Genomic DNA, 21,301 nt, shown 5'->3' on the forward strand with positions numbered 1-21,301 from the left:
ATCAGACCTCCATTATATATAAGTTTTAAATTCAACCTTGAGCAATCTTGCCTTGTGTTTTGTGTGATTGAATGGTTGTGTGTGTGTGTGTGTGTGCGCGCTTCAACCTGCATGTGTGTGGGCAGCAGTTTGAAGCCCAGGAAGTGAGATTTCTGGCCACCACTGTGTTGAGTTCTCACAGCCACAGACCTTTAAATAGTAGTGCACAGTAAGAACGGCTGAAACCGCAGCTTCAGGGAAAATCTGCTCTTACATGTATGACTTTGTACGGTCAAAATGTAAGCTGATGAAACCGTGAGTGTCAAAATCACCTTCTGATGCGACATTTTACACCAAATAAATCTGTTAATCTGACTAGAAACAGTCAAATTATCTCATGTGCTTTCCTGTGTTGAGTTTGGTGGAGTTTGAATCTCCGCAGATGGGCTGTAGAGGGCAGTAAGGAGACCCTCTCACTACACAAAAGTACATACTGGACTCAAATGTCACAAGTTCTTCTTTCACTTTGTTCTCTCTGACACGTGGCTGAACGTACAGTACGTTGTCTCAGAGCAGCAGGATTAACCTTGAGTTACACCGTTCAAGGACATTCTCTGTAACTGGCACTCTCTGGAAGTCTCCACAGGGGATTTAAAGTGTCACTTTGCACATTATTACATCACTGTATGCATTTATTTATGTGTGTCCATAGAGTTACTCCATGGCAGTGTACTTGGTGAAGCAGCAATCATCCACAGTGCTGTTACAGAGACTACGGGCAAAAGGCATCAGAAACCCAGACCACTCCAGGGCACTCAGTAAGGACTGTCAACATCTTTTTTTAGAGAGATCAAAACATGAAATTCAATTTCATTACAAAATGTTATGAGTTTCCACGGTAACCTAATTTGTCCTGACAGGCCGCCAACTTTTTTTTAGCACCACCACCAGACTCTGGTTTCATGTTATCCAACATTAAAATGAGTTTCACTCAGTGATGTCTTTAACGATTTTAAACGCTGGTAATGGGTCGGGAATCCCGATCAGTAGATGGCCTGAGTTGATGTTTTTGACCATGAAGATTTGACATGTGTGTTTATTAGCTGACTAATATATAGATGTATAAGGAAAGTGTAGTGCAAAATGTATGTCATTTTTTAAAATGTATACCTGTTTTGAATGTGATTTCTTGTATGTTTTGTTGAGCGAAAAAACTGCTAGTTAATTGATTTTGCTCCATAATTTCTCACCCAGCACACAAACTTTTTGAGACATTCCCCTCTGGCAACATCTTTTTGAATCTTCTTGAATTTGAATACTGTGACACCTTCCTGTACAGCTCTTTTCATTTTAAAAACATCTTGTACGTTTATTTATATCTTCTAATTACTGTTTTTTATCTTCCACAAAGTTTGTAATGCACCAAAAACACCAAGACATTTTTTTTAATCATTAGTAGAAACAATTAATACTTTATTAACACAAGGTGTGACGCTCTGTTATAAGCTACTTTAGCTGCTCGACACACATCTGTTGTTGTTTCTTTCTCACCCAGTCAGATGGACAAATTGTTTCCTATTTAAAATGAGTATGTGCTGTATTATGAGTCACAAAATGTTATATATCTATCTATATTTATATACATATTTTGACCGTATGGGAAGTGATATATGAAGATTCAGGTGCAGACACTCGATCAGTCCTTCACAACTTTAAGGCTCCTGAATATATTTACAGAATACTGTTTCATTTGTGATTCGGTTGAAACAAATAATTAAGGATCTGCAGTCTGAAAAGAAACTGAGCGTGTTTGTTTGTCTCTTCTCTGCAGTCAAAGAGAAACTAACAGCGGACCCAGACAGTGAAATAGCCACGACCAGCCTCCGAGTGTCCCTGCTCTGCCCGGTAAACATGCTCTTCAGACATGCCGAGACATGTCTGTCCATTCTTGTCTTTGTCTGTTTCAACGTTCTTACATGCCCTTTTTGAGTATGTGTACATAACCCACCTGTCAAATTGTCTTCTGAACCCCTATCACGTACCTTTTCCATGGGGGTTTGACATGTTTGTGACATTCATGCATCATGTATACCCCTCTCCATCCCTGCTGCGTGTGTCCTCTTCGTGCCTTCTCATGACTACATGTGTGTGCACGCTCTGCAGCTGGGGAAGATGCGGCTGATGATCCCATGCCGGGCGCTGACATGCTCCCACCTGCAGTGCTTTGACGCCACGCTCTACATCCAGATGAACGAGAAGAAGCCCACCTGGGTGTGTCCTGTCTGCGACAAGAAGGCCCCCTATGAACACCTCATCATCGACGGGTAAGTCCCCCATCAGATAACCTGTTAGGACGGTGAACATTAAATCTTTAGAGTGTGCAGTGTGATAATTAGTGAGCTTTAGCAGGTAGGTTGGTAGGTCGATTTGTCACCTTCAGATTGAGTTTAGTCTTAATACAAAGCTAAGCTGACTTGATGCTAGCTGTAGCTTCAAAAAAATCTCAACTCAAGGTCAGTTTACTCACTTTTTTTCTGGAGATTTTACCACAGTCTTTCTCCTGTGCAGTCTCTGTAAGCGGACCGTAAGGTGTAGGATTTAGTGGCATCTGGTGGCGTGGTGGTGGATTGCAACCCCCTCTACTCGCCTTCTTATTCCAAACATAAAGGAGAAACTATGGTGGCTTCTAAATGTACTGTAATGCGTCGCGGATCATAAAATACGTTCAATAATAAACTAAATATTCACCCTGCATTGGTCTGTGAATGTGGATGATTCTTATTGTATCTAAACATTATATGAAGAGCTTCTCTTTCAATTCATGAAATCCCTGTAGCCGCAGCAGCTCCTCCAGTCCCGGAGAAGTGCCGCGTCAGAGAGCAGTGCCATTACGCACGGCCATTCACTGTGTTTTACCTTCATTAAATCACCTGAAAACTATATCAAGCTAACCATACAGTGTCCTGGGCCCTTTCTTGTGTACGGGTGGAGATTGTACACTGGGTGTTGCGGGGCACTCCTGTGAGGTTGAAGGCATGCTGAGGTTGGCCTGACAAACAGCTGCCTGGCCTGTTTTATGTCTGCCACGATTAAAAAGGGAGCGAACTTCCTTGTCAGGAAAACGGTATTGATCAGGGGTATCGGCGGGATTTTGGCCCGTACACGCAGTGTTAATGATGTCCTCATAGTTTAATATTGCTGCAACGAGATTGTGAGCGGACTGACTCGTTGTCACTCACTTTTAGCTATAGCATCCACACGTTACACAAGATGCCGTGAAGTCTGACGTCAGTCAAGTTTCATTCAATATATTCAAGGTTTCATTCAATATATTCAGACTTCATTCAATATATTCAGACTTCATTCAATATATTCAAGGTTTCATTCAATATATTCAAAGGTTTAATTTCCTGAACGGCATGTCATAATATATATATTTACCTTTAGAGGTCCAACATTGACTTTGTACTACGTTATGTACTTATCTTTTGGGTCTATGAGCAAGACAGCCCTATCCTCTCACTTCGGTTACCATAGTAATGATCAACTGCGGCAGCTGCTTTTGTAAACACAAACATACAGCTGCTCTGTATCTCAAGGAGAGAAGTCAGTGTCCCTGTATAATTCAGCACTGTTCCTACAGAGACCTCAACACATGTGGCATGCAACTGTCCTCACAGACTCATTGTAGTAACCACACATTTAGTCTCCAGAGTTCAAATACATAGTGCGCCTGTCTTAACAGATACGCTGTGATCTGAAAATCTGGCGCTTCACAGAAACACATGCACGGCTTGTTTTAATCTCAACATGTGTCGGATAGAAAAATCTATGAGCGTCCTGCAGGTTTGAAGGTTTTGCAGCTATAGTCAGCTTCGGTTCACGGCAGAAACTGTGGGTCACTTTTCATAAAAGCTACCTTGTGCCTTTTAAATCTCGCAGGTGGTGTGTGTGTATATCTAAATATGGATGGAGTATTGCTTTAACACACTGTTACTGTTTATGTAGAGAGATCTTAACATCACAGTGTTGATTTTAGCCAAGTTTAGTTTAGGCGAGTCAGTTTCTCTCTTTAAAGTCTCTTTAAAGTGGACGGTCTCTTCCACTCAGTCTTTGTTTGGAAAATACCAATTTGTGTGTTTATGGGTTTTTGGTATCGTGTGTGTGTTTGTACTCAGGCTTTTCGTGGAGATCCTCAACAGCTGCATGGACTGTGATGAGATCCAGTTCAAGGAGGATGGCAGTTGGGCCCCGATGAGGTCTAAGAAGGAAGTGCAGGAGGTCTCCGCTGCTTCCTATAACAACGGGCTGGATGGTGAGACATATGACGGGTTAGAAACAGAAAGGTTGCTTCTACATGAAGGCAGTGAGAGAAGCCTGGGTGTAATTAAATTAGGATTAAAGAGACATGGTAAGAAGAGAGAGAACGTACACCCCCTCCCCTCTTTGTTTATGCATTGTCAGTTTTAATTTGGTAAGCCATCAATCAGAATGGCACTGAGTAAACTGCCCGTCTCCATAGTAACACACTGTGTGTCTCACATTAGAGCAGAGATAAATGTGTGTGTGTGTGTGTATTTTAGCATGTGTGCAATATTAAACAGCGCTTTGTTTCTTATTCACGGTCTCATAAAATCCTTAACGCGCTCTCCAGGTTCGTGTCGGACGTCTGCGGGCTCAGATCAGCGGAGCTCCTCGTCGTCCAGCCACGGTGGCAGCGACGGCAGCAACGGCAAGAAAGTGGAGGTGATCGACTTGACACTTGACAGCTCCTCAGACGACGAAGGGCAGGATTCACCGCCTCCGCCGCAGCCACCGCTGCCTCCTCCACCCAAAAGAGCATGTCCCTCTATGTCGCCGACCTCGCCGCCTGTCATCAACAAAGGGTCAGACACACAAGCCGACGCTGTGAATTCAGTTTGTAATTCATCAAATGTAGAAATGAGGCTAATTAGCTAATTATGACTTTTGCACTTAAACCCACAAGTATCTTCTACCATTTCACGTGAACAGCAATTACAGTACGTAGCAAAGGGTGCAGATCATGAACTGTTCTTCACGATAAATCGGATGTGTATAGATCCGGAAATCTGTGACTTTCCAAAAGATAAGCACTTAATCTGTTTGTGTTTCTGCACATACACATCGTGATCGTGAGGATTAAAGTTCAGTTGGTCGTCATTCTACATGTTTATAAAATGCCAAAATGTAGATAAAATGCCTAACAAACCTTCCTGGATCAAACAAACCTTTTCCTGTAGACCTTCCTTTCGTGACTCAGTCTTGAATCTGCATAAAATCATCTTAACTCATCAAATATTGACAAATTTGTTAGGAAAGTACAAACTTAAAAATGTTGTTGCGACTCCCAAAGTGCATTCGGCAAGAAAATCTCATCACAGACTCTAACATTCAGTCATGCGTGTGGCAGGAGGAAAGTGAAGATTGTGCTGTAGAGAAAGCTGTTTTTATAATCTGCAGCTAAAATTAGTTCAATGGTAACTTTGTAACTGTGGCGCTGCATTTGAGTTTGTTGCTGTTCTGATTTGCACCTCCTGCTGGATTCTTCTCCATGGCAGAGGGAGCTGGGGCTCACGAGTATGGATTGGTTACACAGCAGACATTTTGACATGTCATAGCAGGAAACTTAAGGTGTATTAATGATCACTGCATTCCAGTTAGGGTACATTCAGACAGGATCAGGCACTGTGGTGGGAGTGAGGGGGGGTAAAGGACGACCTGCTGGCGGTGTGTCTGTTTGTGCTGAAAGTAACTTGCTGTGAAGCAATTGGGGAATATCTTTTTATTCTGATTAACCGGCTTCATTGATAGCGGCAGTCGCTCACTCTCATGACTGTGGAGGTTTTGCCCAATCTGAGCATCTGATTGGCGGCTTCAGCGTGATGTCAGGCTGCATTTTTTTCAAAGGTTGGATCTGGCTCAACTTCTCCGCTGCAGGTTGCGGCGTTTTTGTTTTTTTTTGTTTGTTTTTTTGGCAGACATCCTTGTGCCAAAGCACACTACCTCCACTCAAATGAATGGAAAATTCTGCGCTTTCACCGTAGCACCAGATCCTGTCTGAATGTCCCCGCAGGGGAGCTCCTTCTGTTGTATGTGCTGGTTCGACATCATTGTTCATGGGACACTTAATAGAACTGAGCTGTCGTTACTGTTATTAAGTCCGCCTGCGTTTTTCTTCCTTAGCAGGTCAAACTGGCTGCTATGCAACCTGTCCATTGTGGTGTTTCGAGCCATCGTTCATGCCAAAATAACAGATAAATCTTGACTTCTCAAAAAATGTTTGTGTCCAACAACTCCGCAGTTCTCTTTCTACAGCCCTTTGCTATCTCTCTAAAGTTGTCTCTGTCTAATAAAAGCTGAAAGCCCTAAAAGATCATTTTAGTTAAGTTAAAATCTGAAATGGGAGTCCACTCAGAAATTCCACTGAAGATTTGAATCTAAGCTCTCTGAAACTTTTAACAGCTACATTTTCTATCAAGTTAAAATTCATTACGTGCGGAAACTGCTGCTGCTGCGTCGTTTGACTTTAATGAATCCGGTGACTGTTATTGTTCAGAGGTTTGTGTTTCGAGGTCAGAGGAGGAGACGGTACGTCCTGTGACTTAGCCGACATAAAAATCAAAGCCTAATTATAAATCAAGTGGCCTCTTTTTTTACTTCTTCATCTCTTAAAACTCTTCCTCTGTGTCTGCCTTCAGAGTGTTGAACCTGCATCACCAGGCCTCTCCTGTGAGTCGTACTCCCAGCATGCCAGCTGTGGACACCAGCTACATCCCTCCGGTCCCCCCACTGATCCAGGACTATAGACCTTATTACCACACCCCCAACGACCTGTCAGGTAACGACACGCACACAGAGACTCAAGATGACATTTAAGCACACAATACATGTATTATTAAGATAACTGTACTAGTTTTAAAAGGTATGCAGCCAAGTGTTGTTGAAATTCTGCATATAAAGTGATGGCATTTCCATTCAGTGTAATTATACAGCCATAATAGATCATTACAATGGCACCATAAAGCAGATAAACAAACTGACACAGCCGTACATTGTGGAAAAAAGTTTGTTTAGTATAGTCACAGAGAGCAAAGTTGCAAATGGCTTTATAAGAGCAATATAAATAAAATAAATCTAAACCAATAAAACATGAGCAATAACAGAACATGAAGACATTACACAGCAGGCGAGAGAAAGGCCGGTTTGAATGAATGTTCTTTAAAGGCTAAAACAGAGACTGCAGAACGTAAGTGTACAGGAAGAAGCTTGTCGCCTTTTTAATCATGTACGAGAGACGAGCATTGGTCAGAAGATCTAAGTGACCTACTTGAGGTGTAATGATGGAGCAGATTGCAGATGTATCCTGGTGCCATGCAGAGCCCTATACGCGACAACAAGTACTTTAAAATGATTTCTAAACTCGCCCGTTTTGAATGGAAAGACAAAAAGTTTTTAGAGGTCCGAGTCTCAGAATGACAATTGACTTGTTTCTATCAAAGGTCTAAAGCTTCTATTATCTGTTGTATCTGGATGAGAAATTCACATTCCTGCAAGTTTGTTAGTTTGTTGAGGAAAATCAAGGCTTTGAAAGTTTTTTGAAAATAGACATAAATAATAGAGATAATAGTAATAGAAATAGGTCATTGGAAGTGTTTTTCACAGGTGTTGCCAATTATGCTAATTAAGGTTCAGTTCCATTCAGGTCAAACAGAGTCAGGGTGCTGCTGCGGTGCATGTCGTCTCACCAGAAAGCCTCTGCTGTGCACACCTGTGTTTACCGACTGCCTGCCTACCTGCTCATGTCAAAATGGCTACAGTAATGAACCTTGTTCTGTGTTTAGGTCTTAATTTTGAGGGAACTGGGCTTGGAAAGTTCTTGAACAGTCATTGAATCTGATGTTTAAGAAAGTGCGAGCACCATGTATTCACCGCTGACTTTGCCTGTGTTTGATTTCCAGAGTTGAACTTCTTCTCTTTTCTTCAAGGAGACAATCATCAGGTACGCACAACCGTGAATCACGTTTTGTAGACATGCTGATTTTTTGTTTTCAGAGCCAGCGACTAAAGTTCGTTTTGAAATAATAACGGATGACTCCTCTGTCTCTAACGTGTAACCAAAAATGCCAAGCATTGCACCGAGCACTCTTCAATAACAAACCTCCTCTCTGCTGTAAACAGAGGAGTGAACTCCCACCTGCTGAGTCAGACACTTTTAAAGGAATTTTTTTTAAAAACAAATTTGAAACCTGATATTTAGAGGAGCTGCAAAGAGAATGTCACGCAACCTACCGGTACATAGTGTCACGCAAGCATGAGCACTGCACGCCATCCTTCCTGTCTGCTTCAGTCTATTTAAGGAGACAGTAGAGCGAGAAATCTGACAAATGATGGCTGTCATGACACAGGCGCTGGTGTCTGAGTTATCTGAGGCAGAAATAAAAAGATGAGACTGAATTCATGTTTGCATAAATTCAGTCTCCTCTCTTAATTTTTGATATTCTCGTCTTTCATTCAGCTCCGTTTGGGGTCTGCTTTTGAAAGATTAACATCTAAAGTTTACAAAACTTTGACTGAACTTGAGTGATGCCATATCGAGCTGTTCATAGTTTTAAGACTTCTGCTGGGAGGGGATTGTTCATGTGTTGAAAGATCGCGTTTAAAAAAAATTCAGCAGAAATAACAACAGCATTTTCAGAATCAATACCCCTCGTACTTTGGTGGGTCCACACACAGTGCGGACGGTGTTCATCTGAACTGCTTTCTCCTGAAGAAATCGAGGATGTAGGCAGCATTTTCTGTGCGTTAACAGGGATGAATTTTTGATGTAATTTTTCTCATGCTGTGAGAAGAACACCCCTAAAGAGAGAAGGCAGAAATCAAAGCCCGGACAAATAAAACCAAACCTACCTGCACGTTATTGTTAAGTGTTACGACTCGGCTCTCAAGGGGAAGGAAGTAACATAAAACCAGATTTTCTTGGTGTGAACAAAGTTATTTATTAAAAATGAAATTCAGATTAATTATAGCAAAAAGAGGTGAGGTAAACTATAAGGCTTTGATATGTTTTTAAATTATATTATTTAAAAGGAAGGTCGTGTACCACCAGTGTTACTCGTACCACAGTTTGAGAACCAGTGATTTATTTAATTATTGTGGTTGGCAAGTATTTAGGACAATTAAATATCACACGTTTGGTTTGATGAATAACATTTTTCTAGGGTTCGAGTAGTCCTAATTGTGAAACGATCATGTCAGGTGTTTGTAGATTCTTATTAACTCAGCCACCGTCATAATCTGCTTTTAAAAGCTCATTAATATTGTTTTTTTTGTTTGTTTGTTTTACAAAACTCTTGAGCAGTCGGGTACCACTTACTTCACCGAGACTTAGGAGTTGTGATCTGCTCTAAAAAAAACACGTCCATGGACATCTCCGTACTCAGCCAGTCACAAGCTTCTTGCAGCCTTTAAACGTGAACTCACAGCTGACTAACACCTTGTGTCGTTCCTCCCTCCGTTCAGCATTACAACATGGTGATGGCAGCAGCGGCCGCCGCCTCGGACGACCACGAGCTGCTTCTCAACCGCTTCCTGCCCTACAGCACCTCCTCCTCTTCCTCCCAGCTGTTCCTCGACCAATCGGGAGCCTCCTCGGCCACCTCGCTGACCGCGCCGACCAATGGGGCGAGCAACTCGGGCAGCACCAGCAGCCTGGTGTCGTCCAGCAGCCTCCGTGACACCCACTCCACACACTCGTCTTCACACTCGGGCTCACACTCGTCACACGCACACCCCGGGGTCGTGGCCAGCCGGAGCAGCACTGAAGCAGCGGTGGCAGCTATTTACGGTGGGATACCTGACGTTATATCGTTGGACTGACTAAAGAAGAGTCGAGACTACCCTTTGGGTCCAGCTACGATCCAGTGACAAACTTTTCGACTGTAGGGTAAAGTTTTGATCCAGAGACTAGACTGGTAAAGACAAGACTGCCTCAAGAAGAGCACTAATGTTATGACGGTTCCCTTCACTAGACTGACCTGAGAACCAATAGTGAGTCATCATTGAAAGGGGTCGGCTGTGGACGTCGTGTTGGCGGTACTGACGTCAGATCAGACACCTGTCCGGCATGTGAACCCTTGTTACTGTTTTTACTGGTATCAACCCGGCACAAACGGCGAAGACGCTACCTGAGCAAAAACACAAAGGAGGAAGGCTTTTTTTTACAAAAACGAGGAGTGGCACCGTGTACAGAGAACAAAATATATTTTCCTCTTTTACTTTTGTATGTTAAATCGGGACATTTTCAGTCTTGTGAGCTGCTTCGATGTTTGCTGTTTTTAAGTGGAGGACAAGAGGTTTGTTTCGTTTTGTTTTGTTTCACATTACACACACGCCTGTTGCCATGTGATTATTCTTTTTTCTTCTCTTTTCGCTCTATCCTGCCTAAATTTCCTAAATATGAATTCTCCTTTTTATCTTTCTCTCTTGCTTGAGCTCATTTTTAAATTGCATTAATTTCTCTATCCAATGACAAGAACTTTTCAGACACTGAATTTACAGTTTATTCATGTACTAATAATTTTATTATGCTTTTAAGTTATGTATGATATTTAAACAGTTATAAATATATATATATAAATATAAATATATATATGCATTCCCTCTGACCTTCAGGTTAACGCTGTGGGGAGTGTGTTGGTGGAAATTAGCCATTTCTGGTTTTTCGTTTTCACTCCTTGGTTTCCAACTCCTCCTAAAGACTCTGCCGGCATACAGCATTTAGAAATGGAGACTATTTATACTTGCCAATTTAGAGTTTTCAGCTGGAAGAGTTGTTTTTTTTATTTTTATTTTTGTTTTATTTTATTGTTTGTTTGTTTTTTGCGAAATGCCAAAAATAACATACGGTACCTATGAAAATGATCACAATAATCAGAGTGCAGTTGAATCTATGTGCCACAGTGTTTTCGGTCCACTTTTCAGTTTCAGCTGGTGGTTAGTGAGACGCTCTGTCCTTTCTGTCTTTCGTCTTCTCAGTTTCAACGTTTTGTGCTCGACCGTTTAAAAAAAGAAAAGAAGAAAGAATCCCAGTGAAGGTCAAGCTGTCGTCGCAGCTTGTTGTAGCTTTTCAAATAAAACAGGCGTCCGCGACATGCGACCGCGTTTAAACTTAGTGCCTGTTTGTGTGCATGCTTCACGGTGTGTTCGCAGGGTGGAGTTTTCAAACCCAAAATGAATGTCTTAAATGGTCACACGTAAACCTCTGTCCCATCTCTGTGGAAGACTCGAGTTGCGACTGATATCTCTGACGGTCGAGGCATTATCTTTGGTAAGACATTTCAGTGCCGCAGTGAAAGAGGGGAGATCTAAACACTTAAACTTGGGCACAAAGCCAGCTGGTTTAAAAAATACACGACCTGTCTGTAACTTAAAAACCCAACAAGAGAGTCGGCATACGATGTGGACGTGTCAAAACGAGGTGGAGGTTTCGGGAATACCTCGATTCAGCTGCTCATGAATGTATTGTACAAAGATTGGAGACACTTTTGCTTCCATTTCACTCATCAACAGTGTCGTTTGGTCACGTTACTGGTGACTTACAGTAGCCCCGGTACTCCCTCCTACAGCTGGTGTCTCCTTGAAACTTTCCCCTCTTATCAGTCTCTCCTCGATGTTCCACTTCCAGACGTCCGAGACAGGCAGCTCACTTTAAAGCCTCATTATCCCCACCATGATGAGATAACCACGTCTGACAGCAAACCCCCATCACCTGACATCCACCGTCCTGTCCTTCAGCAGCTAACTGGGAGAACCTAAAATGACCCCCAGCCATCTCCACCCCTCCTTCCCATCCTTGCTCCCTGTTGGCATCTTCAACTTTATTCCCTGTTCTTCTCACGGGAACCAACCCCGGCTCTCAATCTGACAGCCGGAACAAGTCTTTTGTGTATTTTCCTGTGTTGTGCAGTATTTTATTTATTTTGTATTCTTATTTCTATATATTATATTTTTACAAACTGTTTGATTTTCATGCGTGAGTGTGTGAGAGAGTTCACTGTCACTCTGGGAGCTGTTGCGATATGATTTTATTTAATATGAATTTTATTATTCTTTCTGGTCTTATTATTTCACACAAGGGTACCATTTAGTTATTCATCCTGAAGATACCCGCGTGACACACACTTTTAATAACGGCACAACAACACATGCTTAATTAATACGTGCATGACTCATGATGGCTTGATGTGTGAATTCATTCAGGATGAATTCCTGTTGCTCACCATGAAGAAATGATCGGTCAACACGTAATGGGTCATCGATTACTTTTTAACAAACATGACGTGTTGCTGCAACCCAACAACAACAGAAACAACCTCCAGGAACATTTTTATCAACTAACAGACGGATTAGCATGATGTTTTTCGACTCTTTTCCTTTCTACTTTACCTCCTGACTTTAGTCATTGCCCTGTGTTTTAAAAAAAACACAGAAAACATGCCCTCGTGGACGCCCCAATAGTAGATAAACATGATAAACTTCCCTCTAGAGTCATAACTAAGACAAAAAATAAATAAACTGGTTACATAGTTAATTAGTTCCTCAGGTTACAGAAGTGCAGTAGTTATACTCACTTAATAACTTCGTGCCCTATTACATAGCTGGTTTTTATTTTTTCGCCCCTGTCCCTCAAACTGCACGAGTCCACCACTGCCTCATGGCTAAATGAACAGTTTTACTCACATGTCACATATGATTTGGGTTTTAGTATAAAATTCTCTTCCTTGCCACACTGAACTTCTCTTAAACAAACAAAAAACATAGAAACTGTATTAAAAACGACTCACTTGCTAGCTTATAAATGTGATATAAACAAAGACAATCGGGTCGTGCAGCGACATGCAGATGTTTACATCTGACCGTGCCTTTAAAAACAGCCTCAGCTGTAAATAGAGAAAAAATTCCAATGATAACATAAACAAACCCACTCAATTAGTTAAAAATACTCAGTGAAAAATAAGGCTGCTTTCCTCCATACGTATCTGGATTCCAGCTAATTTGGTGGCTTATGAATGAATGTATGGAGTAAGTGATGCTCCATTAAGTTTTAAACAATCACATAAACCCACAGTGACTTGATCATTTCTTAATAAAGAGCAACAGGAAGTCATCGCATCACGGTTCATGCATCAGTTAAACATCACATCAGCACGCGTGTGTGTTTGTACCTTTTATTGTGGAAGTGTTACCCTGACTTGTTGTACCGATGAAGATGCTGATCCTCGAGTTTCTGTCTTGTTGGTTTGAATATTAATCACCGGCATTCGGATGCTTAATAAGGTGGTCACCGTTAATAAATGCATTTGATCACAATTTAATTTAACGCTTGTTGGGAGACAGTGCTGCAGATTAACGCGCACGATGTGAGAGAGGCCGGGTGTGTTTCTGTTTTAGTGCTCTACATACTCAGAGGGGGTCTACACGGGACCAGACTCCCCTCCCTCCCAACCTGTTTCATAACGTTCAGCGTCCACAGCTCCATCATGTGGCTCACAATTGTTAAGTTTTCAGAGGGAGAAGCAGTTATTGTCGAGCTCTTTCTTTTAGTCACTCTAACAAATTGATTTTGTTGTTGTTAGAAAATGCCAGATTGCATGCAGGGACGGTGAAGCACGGGGCTTTATCCATCTCAAGTCCACCTTTCCAATTTCATTCACACACAGGTGTGAACACGTGCGTTGTGTATTCACAGCAGCCGTTTGTATTCCCTGGTTTGAACTCTGTGTGGAAACTAGGCCAAGTCCAACATCTGCACGGAGGAAAGTGAACGAAATAAGGCCACTATTACCAGTAGTCACTCTTTACTGTGTTTTTGAAAAATCTCCACAGGCAACCTCAACAAAGCAGCTTAAACCTTTGGTTGCCATGATGTCTCAACCTTAGATAAAAGGGAAAAAGTCAACAATATGTATAATATGTCTGTATGGAAACCTGAAAACTGAGAGTTCAGATCCAAATGTGAGTGTTTGATGTCCGTTTGTATGCTTTTTGTGTGTCGATTCAGAGCGAGAGAATAAATTAATTTATATATTTTTTAGAAAATGAAAGCTGTACTATTATTATTGTTATTAAAAAAAAAAAAGGACTGTGGCCAATAAAAAAAGAGTCTTACACAACAGAAATAATCGCAAAGTCAGACTCGAGTCGACATCTGCACTCACTGCCTTAAAACATTCACAGGTTCTGTTTCACGGCTCCAATCCGAGAAAAATCTAAAAAAGGCTTTTCAAAGAGGGCAAGGAGAAGAGACGGTGTACAGTAGACCCTTGTCAGTTTGTACAAATATACTAAGTGAAAAAAAAATATTTATTACCTGCATTGGAAGAAATTGTTTACTTATTGAATGTTACCTGTTTATGTAGAAAAGTTTAGATGTAATAAAATGCATTCTGTTACATCTCTGTGTCTTCACTTCTTCTAGAACGAGGATCACGCCTTGAACTCGTCATCGCCTCATCCGTTCACTCTTTCTTTTCTCCACCTCTCTCTCTTTTCTCTCTTTAATTCAAACACACAAACCAGAGGGGCTTTAATGAATACAGCGATGAAAAGACAGTTTCCCCCACTCAGAGTTTAAACTCCCTCCGGGTTCTCTCCTGTCTCCCCGTTGACACTGGTCAACCTCCTAACTCCTCCATCAATCAATGATCCCGATTGTTCTTCTCATCTCTTACTCCTCCGTCTCTTGACCCTCATCCCTCCTCATCGTTTAGGTTCACCTTTATCCACAATATGCAATTAACCTGTCTAAATCCATATTATGCCACCAGCAGCAGACACCGACCAATCTCCGAACTCCTCCATCAATCAATGACCCCGATTTCTCCTCTCATCCTTTACCCCTTCATCACTCCACCCTCAACCTTAACCCCTCCAATCCATCTACCTTCATCTCAACCCACACCCCGTCATCCTTCAACCATTATTCCTTCATCCTTCAACATTTATCACTTCATCCCTTCATTCTTCGAACCTCAGCTCTTCATCCCTTCATCCCTCATACAGTACATCATATCGTTCACCTTCATCCACAACATGAAATAAACTTATGTACATTTAAATCCATGTTGGTCCTCGCTAGTCAAAGGATCATCTAAACACTAGGTGGCAGCAGAGAGACGTTTTGATCAACTGGTCTCGTACAAAAACAAATTATTTACGCTTTGTCAACTCCAGCCAGTCAGTCCCCTCCATATACTTGGATGTTTATTTGTCCTTTTAAAAGTGACTAGGAAGCCTCACGCACAGAGGAGCCTCCCATTACGCACGAAACTGATAGACGCATCAAACCTACACCTCAACCCCGCCACCACCACCATTGTTTTTAGACTGTCAGAGCTGGGAGCAGTGATGTTAGATGAGGAGAAAAGAGAGGAGGGGAGATGACAGGAGGGTGGGGTGGATTCAGACGGAGGAGTTGGGGTGGCATCTTGTACTTATCAGTAATGTGGTGCTCCAAGATCCAGCTGTATTCGGACATGTCTTCACTGATTAGAGTTTGAAGTGTCCATCCTTGAGCTGCTGACATTATGGATGAAGACAATGAAAGCGTTTGTCTGAACAGGTCACTGGTGGAGATGGACAGCTTTAGCAACCTGGAGGACATCGACGTGACAGCTGACGGGAGCCCGATTCTGAGGTTCCTCATCTGCCTTGTTTATTCTGTCGTCTGCGCTGCGGGTCTGATTGGCAACCTGCTGGTGCTCTTCTTCATCAGGGTCAAACAAGAGAGGAAGAAGTCCAGAGTTAACTTCTTCGTGCTTAACTTGGCGTTAACGGACTTGCAGTTCGTGCTCACTCTGCCCTTCTGGGCTGTGGACACCGCGCTGGACTTCAGCTGGCCGTTTGGAGACGCCATGTGCAAAATCATCCTCTCGGTCACCGTGATGAACATGTACGCCAGCGTGTTTTTTCTCACTGCCATGAGTGTGACCCGCTACTGCTCAGTCGCCTCGTCTCTGAAGAACAGATCCGTGCATAAGTCCTGTTCCTCCAAGTGGATCTGCGCAATTATTTGGACACTGGCGACTCTGGCGACCGCGCCGACGTCGATTTTCTCAACTGTCAGCAACGTAACCGGAGAAAAACTGTGTTTGCTGAGGTTTCCCGGTGGACAGTACTGGTTAGCACTTTATCACATACAGAAAATACTTGTAGGTTTCGTTTTGCCAATGTCCATCGTGACCATCAGCTACATCATGCTGCTGCGTTTCGTCCGCAATCGGAGTATGAAAACAAGTAACCCCAAACGAAGATCCCAAGTTACAAAATCTATCACCATCGTCGTGTTGTCCTTCTTCCTCTGCTGGATGCCAAACCATGCCATCACCTTGTGGAGCGTGCTGGTCAAACTTAACGCCGCAAACTGGGACAAAGCATACTACATAGTGCACACATATGTGTTCCCGCTGACCGTGTGCCTTGCGCACACCAACAGCTGCCTGAATCCGATTATTTACTGCCTTATGAGGAAGGAGTTCAGAAACAAACTGAGGGGTCTCATACACAGAGGGTAGCAGTTTTAGGGAATGATCTGACCGTGTGACAAGACGCAGCGAGTGCGCACGGCAAAAGGGGCATGCAGTGAGTGAGGAGCCCTGTCAGACGGCACAACGAGGACAAGAAACATCATGTAAAGATAATTTACTCGATTCTGCTCATGAAAAATGTAACATTTATCAGCGCTTCTTGTCTTTAAACGCATGCGTAATGTGTCTGTTGTCTAAAGAGAAACCACTGTATCCAGTTCAGGGCTTTACGCATAGAGTGGAATTGCTAATTTTGTGCAAACGTGTGACATTGCTTGATAAATAACCATTAGGAGTTGGCGTATCTCTAGTCTAATGGCTACGTGCGTAATTGCGCATGAAATTTAAACACGCGTTAGTGTGCTGGCGTTATAACTGAGCAGGCAAAGTTGCTGAGCGCTTCTGTGAATGTCATAATTCATAATGTAAAAAAGTGTACAATAAGTGTGTTTACAAGACAATCGTGGATGCAAACATGGCCATGAAGAAAAGGGGGAGAGTTACCGGTCATGTTTTTAATTCATGGGGTGCCAAAATCAAGAGTTTGGGCACAGAAGACAACAAAATGTATGAAATATGATTGTTGTAAATACGCAAAAAGACTGTATCCGTTATGTGTGATAATAAAAACGTTTTGCTCATAATGAATAGCTGATTGTTTTAACATTTGATCGACAGATGAGGAGTTTGAGTTCGTTGAAGCGAATGCAACATGAGAAGCATGTTGATGATGAGGAAATACACTTGCTAATGGATTTTTTTAACATTGAGAGCGGTCCAAGTGGCTGCATGCATGAGCTCCACATGAAGCACGTGCACAAAGGCCTTTACTGAATGGCCTTTGAGAGCTGCAGCGCACGTGCACACACAGCAGGTGTCATGTGAATACACACTCATATAAGAAAATGTAAGGACCTATTATTGTACCTATACCTGAACAATGAACCGCCACAAAACTCATTATGTTTTCTTTTTTGCTTTGCTGGTCTCACAGCAGGCCGTAATGCAAACGAATACATGTACCCACTAAGTACTTTACCTTTTATACTTAGAGTAATACAATTTCACAGTTTAAAATGTACTTTTTTTTTACTCCACTTCATTTAAATGGTGAAATAGTCACAGTCCTTTTTACTCGATTACATTTATTTAACATCTAATTACTTTGCAGACTGAGGTTTGACATGTTGAAATCCAGTGATAAACTTGTTGGCTTAGAAAGGCCCCATGTCATGTTTCATAGTTTTTCAATCAAAGAGACATTTCCCCCTTTAAACTTTTTATGTTTTTATTTATTCATTATAAAACAGTTTGAGGCTCAAAGCGGTCAAATTGTTGAATATTTCATAAAACAAAGCAGACAGACAGTTTAGAACAGAGCAGGATTTATTTTTAATGAAATTGGGAGTTTAGGTACGTTTGTGGAGAAAAACATATTTTATTGTGAATCTCATACTGTTAATGGACATAAACAAGTGTAACCTAATTATTAATTAACCGTTATTTTTGTTGATCAGAATCAGAGTTTTTTCTTCTTTCAACTCCCATTGGGTGTCTGGCCCCTAGACTGTGAACCACCACAGACGACCTAAACTACCTAACTGTGTGTAAAATAGTTGAAAGTAGCTCCACCACACTGAAATACTACTCACACATTAACATCAATATAAACAATCTAATAATGATGATACATCAATCAGACAAGTTATTTCTCAGGACTTACTTTTGACATTTAAAGTACATTCGTCAGACAATACTTCTATACCAAACTAAGAATGAATGCAGAGTGTTTTAAGATCACTGTGTTGCAAAAAAATCTTTTCCACCACTGTTAGCAATGTTGGATAATGCACATCTCCAATCAAGGTGAGAAAATCTTCAGAGGACTGAGGCCATTATTGTAACAGCTCTCTAATCAACCCCAGTCATTCCTAACAGTTATAGAAATACAAAGAGAGCTGCTCTTCCACGGCACAATGTGAATCTTTATTGCCATTATAGGTTTCTATTGAATTGCACTGGTATTGCTGTAATATTTCTGAAACGGGAAACCAAACAAAGGAAGATGACAAAAGAAAAAGGGAAGGAAACTCTCTGAGTCATGGCAGCGGTGTGAAAATGTGTCCACTGTCATTTATTTGTTATTAATTATGTTCTTTATTGTTTAACAATTACTGCACTACAAGTAAAAGTCCTGTATATAATTGTATCTAGTTTTCAACATAGACAGCTTAAATGTTCAGTGTGTAACATTTAGGAGGATCTAAGGGCAGACATAGGATAACTTGTTAAGTAGAGGCTGTCCGCCTCCTTCCTTCACAGATTTTTCCCTTGTGTTCGCCTCCCCGTCTTGTCTGTCTCTCTGTGTTTGTGAGAAACTCGTGGCCCCTGGTTAACTATCACCTGCCTGATTGCAGCACCTGCGCCTCATCACCCAATTAACACATGCTGCATTAAACCCGGACTCAACCTTCCAGACTCACATCATTCAATCTCCCTAGTGGTAACAGCACTACAGCCTGCTCTGTGATTTTTAAAACTTTAATCATGAGTTTCTCTGTGTAAGGACAAACAAAAAAATGCGGCTCAAGACTGCGGACACAGTGGAAGGCTGTCTGGAGATATACACTGCTCATTCTGAGGCAACACAATGTGCGAAAACTGGACAAACCAAATACAAGCCAGTGTTTTGTTTGTTCATTCTGGGCTCCTGTAGAAACATGGTGGTTCAAGATGGAGTGGACCACTCCCTCGATCTTACACATTGGACCTTTGAGACATAAAGGTAGAACCTTATAATAAACATGTAAAATGTGGTACTGGCTTAGTTTCTCTGTTGGTAACGGCGCTGCATCTTACTCTGTGTTTTCCAAGAAATCCTCTGAGAATCTTTATTTTTTGAATCCCGTCTGCATCCTCCTGCCACATCACTCTGGGATTTGTCACCACCAGCTGTACACCAACCGGGACACACTGCCACTGCCTCCCTCAACTACACCGCACATTCCCTTAGTTCCTTTGGTAAACATCTCCTTTTGGTGTTTGCTCTTGAGTCTGCTACCATTCTCATGAACATATGTGTTTTCATTAGTGGGTAACGCAACAATTTATCACCTGAAAATAAGAATTGTTGTGTTTTCGTTACCTTAGAATGAGCTGTTTTTTTATCTACAGAGACTCTGTCCTCTTCCACAGAGTCCTACTTTTTTCTACAGTAGCCCATGACGGACAAACTAAACACTGACTCTGTGTAGGGCCTTTCACATTTGCAGCAAGTTTCTCAGATAGTTTCTCCTACACACTTTACAGCCCGTTCTGTCGTCAAACACTGACACTATATGCCACTAAATCCTACACACAGATCCTTTAACATACAGTTATAGCGCCACGCTTTGGCATCTTTATCTCTTTATGTCTGTCACAGCAAATGAGTCAGTTGTTGTGTATCCTGAAGATGAAACTCCTCAAGCTGCTCAGGGAACAGTCAGTCCTTTGATGTACACCACCGCAACTTAATGATGTTGATGATAAATTAGCATTCAGTGATGCTGAGACAGATACTGAAGACAGCTGTGGTGGAATTTATTCTCACTAAAACTAAATGAATTTTGTTAAAATCACAGCTACATTTGAATGTATCATTAACTCCCTGTGTTTTATTACAGATCTAATATCTTCTTAATGGGTAGAATTTCACAAATAAAGAGCACAAATCTCACTTTGATTTAATTTATGCATAGACCAAAGACTGTAAATGGACGTTGTCACCCACAGGTTTCTGGAGAGCCATTGTGAGGCTCAGAATGTGCTAAGACGTGGAGCGTAGGTGGTGGGTGGAGCTGAAGTGGACTGAAAACTAGACGCCTGTGACAGTGACCACCTGTCAATCAAAGCAGCCGTTAATTATGCATATATTTAAGCCTTAATATAATTTGAATGCTGAGTTACATGGATGTTCAGACTCAGTACAGTTGTCATGAATGAGAAATTATCTGTAAACATGTTTATGTCTGCTGTGAAGTTGGACATTTGAACATGGGGACTGTCTTACTGTATCCAGCCTCAAGTGGACTTTTGAGGAGCTGTCTTCACTTCACAGCTACAGTAGTTCCTGCCTAGCATAGACTCCTTAAGACTAACCACAAACAAATAAAAAAAAAAAAACACAGACATCTGTACAAGAAGGGCCAAAGAGGAGACTGAGGTCCTCTGGAGTGTGCAGGACTCTGTGGTGGCAGTCGGAAGCACAGAGACTGGACCTGAACTGCCTGGAAGTGGGAGAGAGCAGGATGTTATCAAAGCTGACATCCATCATGAGCGACTCCTCTCACCTCCTGCATGAGACTGTGGAGGCCTTAAACAGCTGCTTCAGCAACACACTGCTACTCCCACCATGTAAGAAGGAGATCTACCACAGGTCCTTCATTCCAACAGCTGTCAGACTCTTTAACACCAATTATGCCATATCGTATCATATTGTATAGCATCATATCGTAAAATGCACTGAATCTGTAGATTGCATTATTCATAGTATTGTCAAGAAAGACTTGAAGATGCAGTAAAACTTTTTTGCATGTTGCAAAATTGAAGTAAGTCATAAATAACGGGTCATAGGTCGTGTGCTTTATTTGTCAGTTGTGCCAGTTTGAGAAATGCCTCGAGTATATTTGTTCTGCTTCCCTCGAGTCTTTTTTTCTTCCCTTTCTCATGTAGTCTCT

General features: G+C 41.8%; 2 protein-coding genes across 3 annotated transcripts in view; both read left to right on the forward strand.

Moving 5' to 3' along the window:
* The window catches only part of LOC104927746 (E3 SUMO-protein ligase PIAS1), a 55,289-nt gene extending 40,839 nt beyond the window's left edge, over nt 1-14,450 (forward strand). For both annotated transcript variants that reach the window (XM_027281436.1, XM_027281437.1), the window contains exons 6-13: nt 692-797; nt 1,811-1,884; nt 2,143-2,303; nt 4,158-4,294; nt 4,634-4,865; nt 6,699-6,838; nt 7,959-7,999; nt 9,520-14,450. In XM_027281436.1, coding sequence (XP_027137237.1) covers nt 692-797; nt 1,811-1,884; nt 2,143-2,303; nt 4,158-4,294; nt 4,634-4,865; nt 6,699-6,838; nt 7,959-7,999; nt 9,520-9,876 — 1,248 coding nt within the window. In that variant the 3' untranslated portion in view covers nt 9,877-14,450. The remainder of the gene's footprint in view (nt 1-691; nt 798-1,810; nt 1,885-2,142; nt 2,304-4,157; nt 4,295-4,633; nt 4,866-6,698; nt 6,839-7,958; nt 8,000-9,519) is intronic.
* Nucleotides 14,451-14,548: 98 nt separating this feature from the next.
* Nucleotides 14,549-17,227, forward strand: rxfp3.3a1 (relaxin family peptide receptor 3.3a1). The gene has a single exon (XM_019275802.2). It carries the CDS (start codon nt 15,585-15,587, stop codon nt 16,569-16,571), a length of 987 nt encoding a protein of 328 aa, XP_019131347.1. The 5' UTR covers nt 14,549-15,584; the 3' UTR covers nt 16,572-17,227.
* Nucleotides 17,228-21,301: the final 4,074 nt, after the last annotated feature.

This window comes from Larimichthys crocea, chromosome VIII (assembly GCF_000972845.2).
Source record: "Larimichthys crocea isolate SSNF chromosome VIII, L_crocea_2.0, whole genome shotgun sequence".
Taxonomy (NCBI): Eukaryota; Metazoa; Chordata; class Actinopteri; family Sciaenidae; genus Larimichthys; species Larimichthys crocea.